Below are 12,023 nucleotides of genomic sequence, written 5' to 3' on the forward strand. Positions count from 1 at the left end.
AAGCACCCTGCTAGGCTTACCCACATTGTAACACAAAGTTATTGTTATTTTTCCCTTCAGAATTAATCAGACATAATTACAATTATGCAACACATACCTAGAAGAAATCTACATGCTTAATGCCATATGAATACCATGCAGCTGTTGCTAGAAAAGTACAGAGAAAGGAGAGATGAAATACTTGATGGTCGAGGAACCTGAACAGATCCTCTGACAGGACACTGACTCTGCAAATAAACGCAAGAAGCATGGAGGGGGATTCCCCTGAACAAAATGGAGGAATCAAAGCATTAATCAAAAAAAGATGGAAAATGGAGTAGATGAATCAACCACCTCAGCTTTATGCTTGCAGCGGAAAACTGGACAAGGGGAAACCCTAAGACGGACTATGTCAATCAGTGGACTCTGCACCAGCCTCATCATACCTGGACTGTTGCTGATGATATGTTGGTGCTTCTAATTGATCGAGGTGACGCTCTGCTGGCTCTGCCTACAAACCTGAGAGGGCCTCCCTAAGAGGCGGTTGAACTTGAACTGGACAAGTGGGATGCTGGACTCTGTATGGTGTAAACTTTTAATTAGGGAATCTCAACGGAACCTGAGCTGTGGTTATGCATCAAGGTGAAGGAATTCATGAGGGGGGAAGGGTTTGGGGTGAAGGGGGGGAATCCCAGTACCTATGAAATTGTGTCATGTAATGCAATGTAATTAATGAATAAATGAATATTTAAAAAAAAAAAAAAAAAAAAAAAAAGAAATACTTGATGGTCATCTGGGAAGACTTTGAAAACATTAGAAAGTGAGTGTTGATAAATGAAAAAACAAAAGCCTGAGGAAAGAATTACAGTCTGCAAATTAGAATAAGCAAAGATCCCTGGAGAGAAAATCAAAGGGTATTTTTTAGAGAAACAAACACATCAGTTTGATAAAAATCAGTCCTGAAGGACAATTACGCATGTCAAGACAAAGCAGGACTTGAAGCATTATTCTAGGGGTCAAAAGGAATCAGTGAAGCACAGAAGAGGGGGAGATTTCTGTGAGGATTTACAGTATGGGAGAGGACAGGCAGTGCGAGACGCTAGTGGGGACCATAGCTGGACACAGCGCTGTAACAAGTACCGGATTGGGGATGAGTTAGCAAAGACCTAAACCATTGCAAGACAACTTTTCAACCTTAAAGTAAAACAGAAAGAACTGGTCTCATCAAAACAACTTTCTTTTTCTCACCATGAAATGTCACTCCAAAACACCAACCTTCATCCTTCCTTCCTCACCAACCTAGTCTGAACATTCACCTTTGCTTTTATTACTGCTGTCTTTATATAAACTACAGTCATCTATGCGCATCCAATTGTTACTTTCACATATACCCATTGTTTTCTTTTTTTCTTAAAATATTTATTTATTTTAAAGGTAAAGTTACAGAGATAGAAAGGGAAAGATCTTCCATCTAACAATTCACTCCTCAGGGCAGGAGCTAGGCCAATCCAAAGCCAGGAGCCAGAAACTTCTTCTAGGTCCCCATGTACGTACAGCGCCCCATGCACTTGGCCCATCTTCCACTTCTTCCCCAGGTGCATTAGCAGGAAGCTGGATGGGAAGTGGAGCAGTTGGGATTCAACCTGGCACCATACGGGGTGCCACTGCCACACACAGTGGCTTTGTCCACTATACCACAGCCCCTGCTCCCAAACCCACTGATTCTTTTGCAAGTTAACACAGCCAAAATTACACTTTGTCTACTCACACAACTCGCATGCATACTCTACACGGCCACAGTCTTAACAATCTGTTCTAAATTCTCCACTCAATTTCTTCCCTGCTGACACTACCCAAAGCCAACCAACCTCCTATACATATCAAGCCTCTTCCCCAAAATACTTCGAGATTTTCTATCCAGAGTTTATGCTGCCACAATTTATCTGGCACTTTCTTCACAGTAGAAAGCGTTGACCAACTTACATAATCAGTGCACTGAATCTTCCAGAAAACCTTAATCAGAAAGGTAAATCCATTTGGTGGATAAGGAAACTGAATCATGGAGAATGAAGTGGCATCCTATAAGCAAGTGGAAGAGCAAGGACACAAAGCACCTGACTCACAAGGACTACTGCTCCTGCTGCTGGTTTTGAAACACTGATGTACTGATTTGAAAGACTTACATAGACACAGATATTCCATCCACTGGCTCATTCCCTAGAGGGTCACAACGACCTACACTGTGGCAGGCCAAAGACAGGAGTCAAGAGCTTCCTCTAGGTCTCCGGAGTGCTTCTCAGAGGCCCAAGTACTTAGCCAACCTCCGCTGCTTTTCCCAGGCCATCAGCCAGTAACTGGGAAGGAAGTAGAGTAGCCTAAACAAGACTCCAAAATGAGATGCCGAAGTCCCATGCAAGAGTTTAAGCTGTTACGTCACAATGCTGGCCCCCTCAAGAACTGCTTTGACCATGTTCTTCACGAAGCTGTCAGCATGACTGTGCTGACTATGTTTACTCAGCAACATTTCTCCAAGTTTTTCATTAAGGGTAATAAGCACAGGAAATTTAAAATTAATTCCATTATTCTTTTTGAGCAATGGTAACTCGATCAAATTTCTAGCTGTGTTAACTTCTGAAATTTTGAAAATGAGAAATTGATTTAATTTCTTAAATATTTTCTGGATGTCTTAGAAGGGATTCTTGCCCTATAAAACTTAACTGCATAATTAGAAGTATTAACATTCAGTTATTTCATTTTTGGTTCTTGGACTAAGAAGGCTCATCTACTGGGAAAAACCCATTGGCTACTCCAGCTTCCTGCAACACAGATCCTGGGAGGCAGTGGTGATGGCTCACGGGGTTGGAATTCTGCTGCCCACAGGGAAGACCTGTACTGAATTCCTGCCTCCTGATGTGGGTATTTGGGGGATGACCCAGAGCATGGGAGGCTCTCTCGCAAATGAAAAATAAGTACGTAATAACTGCCTGATGGTTTTTCAAAAAGAGGTCTGCAGATGAAGTTCTTTATGCAAAACGGTGATGCACCTGTCCAGAGCCTAGCTGCATCGTCTCATACACTTTCATTTTTACATTCCTTAAAATGCCTAATGAAGTCATTGCATAAACTGTGCTGTTCATACAGATGAGGAAAGTCCCTATGTGTGCAGTACTGACAGCATTCTTCTTTAAATAGCTTCAATTACACGATTCTCTTGATGAGGTACCCCAAGGTATGGAGCGGTCAGCTGCATTTCCTTACTTGTAAAAATGGAGATAAGGTCATGTATTTTTAGAGGACTAAAGCAAAACATTTAAAAGCCAGACACAAATAAATGGTCAATAGATATGGCATATATTATTTACTTTCTTCTGGATCCAAAGGTAGTTCAGTCTCATGGGATTTAAATTTGAATCGTATCAACCACAAAAATTGATTTTTAATACAGATTCTAAATACGAATACTACATAAATTAGGTCAGTGGATTCCAAACAACCTAAGAATTCTAAAACTCAAGTTCTCTCCCTTGCTACGTTTATTCCAGCATGGACATGGTGTTGTAGCTACAACGGCAGGCATCTCACATGGACACCAGTTCAAGCCCCAGCTGCTCCACTTCTGATCTAGCTTCCTGCTAATGTGCCTGGGAAAACAACCTAAGGCCCAACCCCATGGGCCTCTGCGCCCACGTGGGAGCCTGATGGAGTTCCTGACTCCCGGCTTCTGCCCAGGCAGCTCCCACTGTTGCAGCCAGCTGAAAAGTAGCAGATCGAAGCTGGATCAGTACCTCGTCCTCTCTCTCATTTCCTCTCTATAACTTTTCCCTTAAATAAATCTTAAAAACAAAACAGGCCTGGGAAAGCAGTTGAGGACAGCCCAAAGCTTTGGGACCCTGCACCCGCGTGGGAGACCCGGAAGAGGTTCCTGGTCCCCGGCATCGGATCGGTGCGTACCGGCCCGTTGCAACTCACTTGGGGAGTGAAACACCGGATGGAAGATCTTCCTCTCTGTCTCTCCTCCTCTGTGTATATCCGGCTTTCCAATAACAATAACATCTTTAAAAAAAAAAAATCCTGACACTACCTCCAATACTGTATACCAGTATAAGTACTCTACTGATATCATTTATTTGCAACTCTAGTTCTTTAAAAACTACAAAGTCTCACAATTTAGACAGTTACGCAAGTAATCATCCATCTCAATCATCTCCTCGCTCTAACTCCTACCAGCCTCAGCAAACAAAAAACGAGATAAAAAGTTTATTTAGGTAGTATCCAGCTGCAACAGCAAAAAAAGATCAAAATCATCAAGGAATATCTGAGGATGCTGGAGATTGGTAACAAAGCATATAATTGTTATCTGTGTAATACAGCACCCAATAGGATGAAGGAAGAATAAAGAAAATCAACCTCATGACTGCAACCTAAGTTAATGCGTTTCCCTCCTATAAACACTACAAATCACTCCAGGTCAGAAAATGGACCTATCCAGGTTAATAGCACAATAACAAGCAGAGCAGCCATATTCAATCGTGTGTTGTTGTTACAGAAAGCAGGACATACTATAACACAAAAGGTAGAAAATAAAGCAGCACTTTGACATTACCGCCTCCCTAACAGAAGGGCCGTACATACACTGGAGCACACATTGCTTCTACCACCTTTCCCACATAGCTGCCCCCTCCCGATTTTCTTAGAGACAGAAAGTATACAAGAGTTACCATTCCGAGTCAGGTGCCCAGTTAAAAGTAGAAAATCATTGGAGAGGTTCATCAAAATATCACCTTACCATTATTCCTACATGAGCACAGACTCTCACCTTCCAAAATGAATCCCTTGGGTGAGCACTTCAGAGCTAACAGCTCCCTGTGGACATAGGTCAGTCTTTAATAACTAGACTCAACCCAGTCCAACATCCCTTTAGCCATTATAAACAGTGTAGGTGTAATCTGAACCACTCACTGTGGCTATCTAGGAACTGCTCAGCAATATTTACCATCAACAAAAGAATGCTGCTACCCATTGACTTTTACAAATGAGGCACTACGGGCCCGGCGGCGTGGCCTAGCGGCTAAAGTCCTCGCCTTGAAAGCCCCGGGATCCCATATGGGCGCAGGTTCTAATCCCGGCAGCTCCACTTCCCATCCAGCTCCCTGCTTGTGGCCTGGGAAAGCAGCTGAGGACGGCCCAATGCATTGGGACCCTGCACCCGCATGGGAGACCCGGAAGAGGTTCCAGGTTCCCGGCTTCGGATGGGCGCGCATCGGCCCGTTGCAGCTCACTTGGGGAGTGAAACATCGGATGGAAGATCTTCCTCTCTGTCTCTCCTCCTCTGTGTATATCTGGCTGTAATAAAATGAATAAAATCTTAAAAAAAAAAAAAAAAAAACACAACAAATGAGGCACTAGGCACCAATCATTCTGAAGGCTAACCAAGATAAAATAATGAAGACCCACACTGAATGGACAGGAAAATCTTCCCCCTGTGTTTCTAGTGCGCTTTACCTCAAGCTGCTAAGGGTCACGGGCCTCTTCTAATCTGCAGCCTGAACCAACCCCCGCCCCACACCACTCTAGCCTTCCCCACCTCAACAGGAACTAAACACAAAGCAACTTTAGACTGCTGGGTCTTCTGTGCCTAGCACACATCAGGCACTTAGTTGCTGAAGGTATGTTAAACAGGCACAAAATGCTGACGACCAAAAAAACAAGTAAATGAATACATATATAAGAGTTCACGTGATAGAAGAATCTAGCCCTCTGACACGGCTGATTTGAAAGTTCAGACTCTGCAAGCCGAGTGGACTTGTCCACGGACAGAGCCTCAGGAGCACCGCCATGACTAAACAGTTCTCGGTGTGATCCTTTCAACTGCTCTGCCGAGTCATCACTCCAGCCCGTTCCCACCAAGTACAAACACACGAAACTGCGTGGAAAAGACAGAAAAGGATTGAAACCATACACACAGCCACTTCCTGACGGCCACTCAACCCTATGCTTTCTCACATTCGGTGGAGTAGCTACCTTCAGACATTATCAATCTTAATATATCTCTTACAGTGACTTCACGGAGGTCAGTTTTGGTATCAAATTAAAACATCTTAAGCATGCACTCCACTGGCACCTCACTGCAGCTGTAATAAGGTGGCACTGCTATTATTAACTTCCACATTAAGGACCATCATCCCTGGTTGCTTCATCAATTACATGTATGTCACACCTAAAACAGTTACACTACAGGGACAAAAACGGTACTTTGTGATTCAAACTATACCCACAAAGGAAACATTACATCAATTATGGTCACTACCTGCTCAGTCTGAAATTCCTGCAAAGCCATTGACAAAAACCCAATCTTTGAAAAAAAAGATGAGAGTATGGAAGCGCAGTGTTTCAGCTGAAGGGAATTGTGCTGCACAGCCTGCTAGCAACAGAGCGAGGCCGAGAGGGCCAGAATTCTAGGGATGGCCTTGCATCGGCCCGTTAACAAGCAGAATCCCAGCACCAGCTCCAGCCCTGGCTGCTCCGCTCCCAAAATAGCTTCCTGCCAAGGCAGGGAGACGGCCTGGGTTCCTAGGTCTCTCCTCCCCACGCGACGCCGCTATGGAGCTGCTGGCTCCCAGCTCTGGCCTGGCCCAGCCTTTGGGGAATGAACCAGCTGACAAAAACATCTCCCTCTATCACTCAGCTTTTCAACAAATCAATCTCGAAAGAAATGAATTACGTGATTCTTCCAAGTGCTTTGCAACTAAAATCCCAGCGTTTGAGTTTGGGAAGACTATCTTTTTTTTTTTTCCTGAGAATGCTTTTGAAGTTCGGACTTCCTTCAATAATTTGCAGCCCATTTATTCTGCCAAACTTATACTCCTCTTCCCATAGTCTTCCAATCACTCCTTAAAACCTATGCGCTCATTTTTCCAATGAGCGGGAAATCAAGCTTGGTGGAGGGGTAGTGGGGGCGGCACTCGGATGCCTGGGCTTGGTCAACTCGGGTTTGACCTTCGCGGTGCTTGAGAAGACAAACGAAAAAAACCCTCAGGTGAAGAAATTTCCAAAACGTATCTAAAACTGCGGTAGGCTCTCCACAGGCTGCAAGTTTAAAAACATCTAGCAGAAGAGAACCACCGCATCTCCACCGGTCCCTAACGCCAGGAACTTTCACCCACATTTCCCACGGTTAAAAAGACAGGGAAGCCGGGGATTTGGGGGTGTTACTTCCCGACGCCTTCATCAATGAATGGACCCGGTTGCATCGGCGCCCCGCGCCCCCCTCTCCAGTTCAACAAGCTCCTTCTCCAGAATCCGGCGTGTCCGGCCGGGTGCAGCCCAGCTCCGAGGAGGCCTCCCTGGCTGCCGGGAGGGCAACAGGGGCGGCCCCGGGGCAGCCGCCAAGCACCGCTCCCGGCCGGCTCCGGGGGAGAAAAGTTCCCCGCGACCGCTCCCTCGGGCCAGGCCGGCCCACGACCCGCCCAGCGCGGCCCGAGGGTCGCGCCCCCGCCGGGCGTTAACCCGCTGCGGGCCGCGGCTCGGCAAGGAGGAGGAGGAGGAGGCCGGGCAGGGGGTGGAGTTGTCGCGTCTCCTCCCGGGAGCGCCCGGGCAGACGCCCGGCTTGTTTACAGGCCCCAAGGCCTGCCCGCCCGCCCGCCCGCCGCGCAGGCCCCGCGCCACCCGCCCTCCCGCCCTCGGCCCCGAGCGCCGCGCTTACCCGGAGCAGCCGCGGGCGGGCAGGTCCCTCGGTCGGCCGAGGCGGCGGGCAGGGGGCGAGCAGGGGTTCCCCGCGGCGGCGGCGGGCAGCGGCCGACCAGGGGAGGAGCCGGGCTGCGTCCGGGCCCCCGGCTCTCGGCGCCCTCGCGGCTCAGATCATCCGGGCGTCGGAGCGGGAGGCAGAGAGCGGGTCCCGAAGGAGGAGGAGGAAGAGCCGAGGCCTCATCGCCTTCGCGCCCTCACCTGCCTGGCGTCCCCCCTCCCCCCCGCCCCGACCACCCGTTCTCCTTACCCGCCCCCCCCACAACCCCCCGAGCTGCGAGCCGCCGGAGCCCCCCGAAGCCGCGGGGCCGGGGCAGGCGCCGACACCACTGCTCGCCAGCTCCCGCGCGCGCGCGCGCCCGTCCCCAGCGCCGCCGCCGCCGCCTCTAGCGCGGCCCCGCGCACGCGCGCTCTCGACGGCCGCCCTGCCCCCTCCCCACCCGCCGCCTCCCAGGCCGGCCCCGCCCAGCCCCGCCCAGCCCCGCCCCGCGGCCCCCGCTGCTGCCAGGGACCCGGATGTCGGAGGGCCGTCACTGCGGCGGGAGCGGGCGGGAACGCGGTGACGTCACCGCCGCGCGCTGCGTCCTGCCGGCGGCGCCGAGGCTGAGGAGGGCGGGGGAAGCCGTCGGCTTTACGAAGCCAAAGGCCAAGGCCGCGAGGCCGCCGAGTAGGGATCCCCGGGGCAGGGAGGGCTGCCGGCCCGAGCCTCCCGGGGCGGTGTGCGCTTCCGGGCCGGCTCTTGTACCAGGACGCGAGCGGCTGGCTCGCAGCGCAGTGGCCGTGGCGCTCCCCCCAGCTACCCTTGGGATGGACGCCATCGTCCCCTGCGGCCTTAGCAGGCTCCGTCCCGGGTCGCACACCCGTGCCAGGGCGCTTGTCTGGAGGCCCCAGCGGGTGTTGCTCAGTATGTGGATTGGCATGAGTTACGTCCCGGGGAAGGAGGGGGACCACCTCCAGGGAGGTTAATGGCAGAAGCACAGAGGCAGGGTGACCGGACAGGTAGCAGCTGCCCCGCCTCCCGTGGAGAGCTGGAGCTGAGCGCAGGTGCGTGGAAACTGCACGTGCAGGTCTGGCTAGCTAGACCGCGGCAAAGCCGGCAGAGCCGCCTCCGGGGCACTGTGCGTGGGCCTGGGCGCCGCGCCCTTGTCACGGGCTTAACCTGTTCTGGGCTCTGCCTCGCCCCACGGACGCAAAAACAGGCCCAAGTGCAGCATCTGTTTTTGAAAAACGCATTTAGGAAAGAAAAAAAAACCCGTTTGTAGAAGGCGGATACTTTACACCAACACTAATAGCCAGATTGAGTTTTAGCCAGAGAAGGTGAATTTGGGGATGAGACGTTTCAGTTCTGGAGCATTCTTCCCTCACTTTGTCTCCTGAAACCAATGTGTTATCTTAACCCTTAAAAAACCAGCTAAGCTAAAATCGCTGAGCTGCTTTTGCAGCCGCATAAAGCCATCTTCACATTTTTTTTTTTTTTTTTTTGTCTGACACTATGTCTGGTTGCTTCACTTTTGGAGCAATGACTGACGACAGATCTTCAGAAAACTCCCAGATCACTCTACCCAGTGTCTGTGGAGAGCGAGAGTTTTTAACAATGAAGATGGATCATTTCCAGGTAGGTAAAGTAAAAATAAAATCGACTATGCATTTGGTCCCAGTGTCATCTGAGGACACGTTTCCTAATTCGCCATACAAGTGCCAAAAATAAGTAGATCAAAGACCCTTGCAACACTGCCTGATTGGACAAGTAGCAGCAGGAGCAGCGTGCTAGTAGATTCATTAACATTGTGAAGTAGGGAAGCCCCTGTGGCAGCTGCTGGAGAATTCCTAAAAAAGAAAGTTTCTGTTTGTAAGGCGGGAGTGAATCTCTGGAAAACTTGAAGATCCTGTCTGTCTGCCCCAGTCCTTCCTTCCCTCTGTACTCTACACTCGTAAGAGAATCTGGGTCAGTTGTGGCAGAGGTAGAAAAATAGACAATGTGAACGCACAGATATTTTTACAGACCCCTGCGCGGTGTAAGACTGCCGCTAAAGCTAACCCTTTCTGCTGTTACTTCCATACATAGCATCAGGATATTTTGCTAAGAACTGGAAAATACATGGGCTGTAACTTTAAAATTGGGAACCAGAAGATCTTAATATTGTCTGACTGAAGATGCCTGAGATTGTATCTCCCTTTGCTGTGACTAAGTGTCATTCTAAAGGGGAATAAAGCTGAGTTATCGGGTGGCGTGAACACCGGAAAGAGACGAGTTTTTCTTTTTTGAACCCCAAGGGACTTTGCTGCAGCCCTAATTCGCATCCAGGATTTTCGCAGGAGGTTTTTGCCATGACTGTATGTTTATAGGTATGTTAACAATCTTAACTCTGGTTTAGAAATGTTTGCTAATAATCCTAGTAACTGGGGACTTGGGGTGAGGACGGCAGCTCTAGAGGGGAAGCTGAACCTTCATCTAGCTAGCAGTGCCCCACCCCCTTTTCCTCCACCATTATAACTGAAGAAACTTCTCACATTGCTCTCAAAAATGCAGCTCGGCAGTTTCAGCAGCACCTGCCAGGGGCCAGCTGAAAATCCCTATTCCCAAGCCATCCCATTATGTCACAAGGAACCGAGGCACAGCACCAGAGTTTCAACCCATCCTCCTCCTCGTGGTCCCCTACCTTGTTCCCGGGCCCTTCTCGCCAGCACCCTCTTCATCCGCTGGCCTCTTCTCCTCTTTTTTCTCCGCTCCTTCCTCTTCCTTCTGCTCCCATTCTGTGTTCTTTTGCTCTCCCTTTTTCGACTTTTCCTCATTCTTCCTGTCCTCCTTTTCTTTATCTTAGCCCAAAGTGCAGCTTCTACCACCCATTTTCTCATCGACCTGATCATTTGAGAAGATGCTATGCCTAAACTAACTTAGGTTGGGTGGGGGGCTACCCCCCACCCTAATCTGCCTCCCTTTCGCCTATGGAGAGCCTGCTATGAAAAACTCCGCTCTCCCAAGGGCTATTCCAGAATGAGAGGCGTAAGAGAATTCCTGTTGTGACATCACTGGGGGGCAGCCCTATAGGGTGGGGCAGGAGAGGGCGGCCATCTTGTGCCAGTATGCTGAGTCCTCTGGGGCCTTGGGGGAAATGTGGGGAATTGCCAGGAATTCCGTCATCTCTAAGGAAGATTTTCAGCTGAAGGTGGGAGCAGAGCCTTAGCGCTACTGTGGGTTGTATCAGAGAAGCTCATCTGTTAAACAGCTGTGCGCCAGGCATTGTGTTGGATGCTGAGGGTAGATAGACAGTGGAACCAACAGACAGGGTCTCTTGCTCCATCCCCCGCAAGGAGTTGATTTTTTTTTTTTTTAAAGACTTATTTATTTTTATTACAAAGTCAGATATACAGAGAGGAGGAGAGACAGAGAGGAAGATCTTCCATCCGATGATTCACTCCCCAAGTGAGCCGCAACGGCCGGTGCTGTGCCAATCCAAAGCCGGGAACCAGGAACCTCTTCCAGGTCTCCCATGTGGGTGCAGGGTCCCAATGCATTGGGCCATCCTTGACTGCTTTCCCAGGCCACAGGCAGGGAGCTGGATGGGAAGTGGAGCTGCTGGGATTAGAACCGGCGCCCATATGGGATCCCGGCGCATTCAAGGCGAGGACTTTAGCCACTAGGGCACACCGCCGGGCCCAGAAGTTGATGTTAAAATGACATAGACGAAGATGTCAACAAAGAACCATGGCCTTCCAGAATGTCATCAGTGCTGTGAAGGCAATAAACAGAGGAGGTGACAACACAGGTGCTCAGGGCAGACCTGCTGAGGCAGGTGGCATTTGAGCCGAAGGATGTGGAGGAGTCTGCAGAGAATGGTGGGCAGCTTCCCGGGCGGAGGGATCAGTGTGGGCACAGGGCATGATGCAGAGAAGAACTTGGTGGAAGAGAAGCACGCCACAGAGCAGCTCAGTAAAACCCGCCAGAATATTTATAGGCATTCAAGGTGAGGCAGTGATTGGGACGTTTGGTCTAACAATTAGGAAGTCACTTCAGAGGGACAACCTGTACGCAATAATTGGTGAGTCGATTGATCTAGCCCAAAAAGCAGGCAGTTTTGACAAATCAGAACTAAGTTGAAAATGAGGGGCATTCTACAACCTGTTAGACAACCAACATATACAATTTACAGGGAAACAGTAATTATAAGCTTTGAAACATTAGGTTTTCTCACGATAGAGGAAGCTGTCCTTACTAAGACTAGCGTGGGGTGGGTATTTGTTGCTATAGGCCAAGCTGCGACTTGGGGCATCTGCATCCTGTAGGGGAGTGCTCTTTGGGG

General features: G+C 49.6%; 1 protein-coding gene across 5 annotated transcripts in view; it reads right to left on the bottom strand.

The window, feature by feature from the left end:
• The window catches only part of PPM1A (protein phosphatase, Mg2+/Mn2+ dependent 1A), a 36,307-nt gene extending 25,592 nt beyond the window's left edge, over nucleotides 1–10,715 (bottom strand). For 2 of the 5 annotated variants that reach the window (XR_009244243.1, XM_004597637.3), the window contains exon 1: nucleotides 10,383–10,712. Coding sequence is in view for 2 of the 5 variants with exons in the window: in XM_004597637.3 (XP_004597694.3) it covers nucleotides 10,383–10,590 (208 nt within the window). In the remaining 3 variants the exon portion in view is untranslated. Of the gene's footprint in view, nucleotides 1–7,681; nucleotides 7,975–10,382 lie in introns of those variants that run through there. The other 3 variants (XM_058655131.1, XM_058655133.1, XM_058655134.1) reach the window with 3 other exon arrangements.
• Nucleotides 10,716–12,023: the final 1,308 nt, after the last annotated feature.

The sequence above is a fragment of the Ochotona princeps genome, chromosome 26, assembly GCF_030435755.1.
Source record: "Ochotona princeps isolate mOchPri1 chromosome 26, mOchPri1.hap1, whole genome shotgun sequence".
Lineage (NCBI taxonomy): Eukaryota > Metazoa > Chordata > Mammalia > Lagomorpha > Ochotonidae > Ochotona > Ochotona princeps.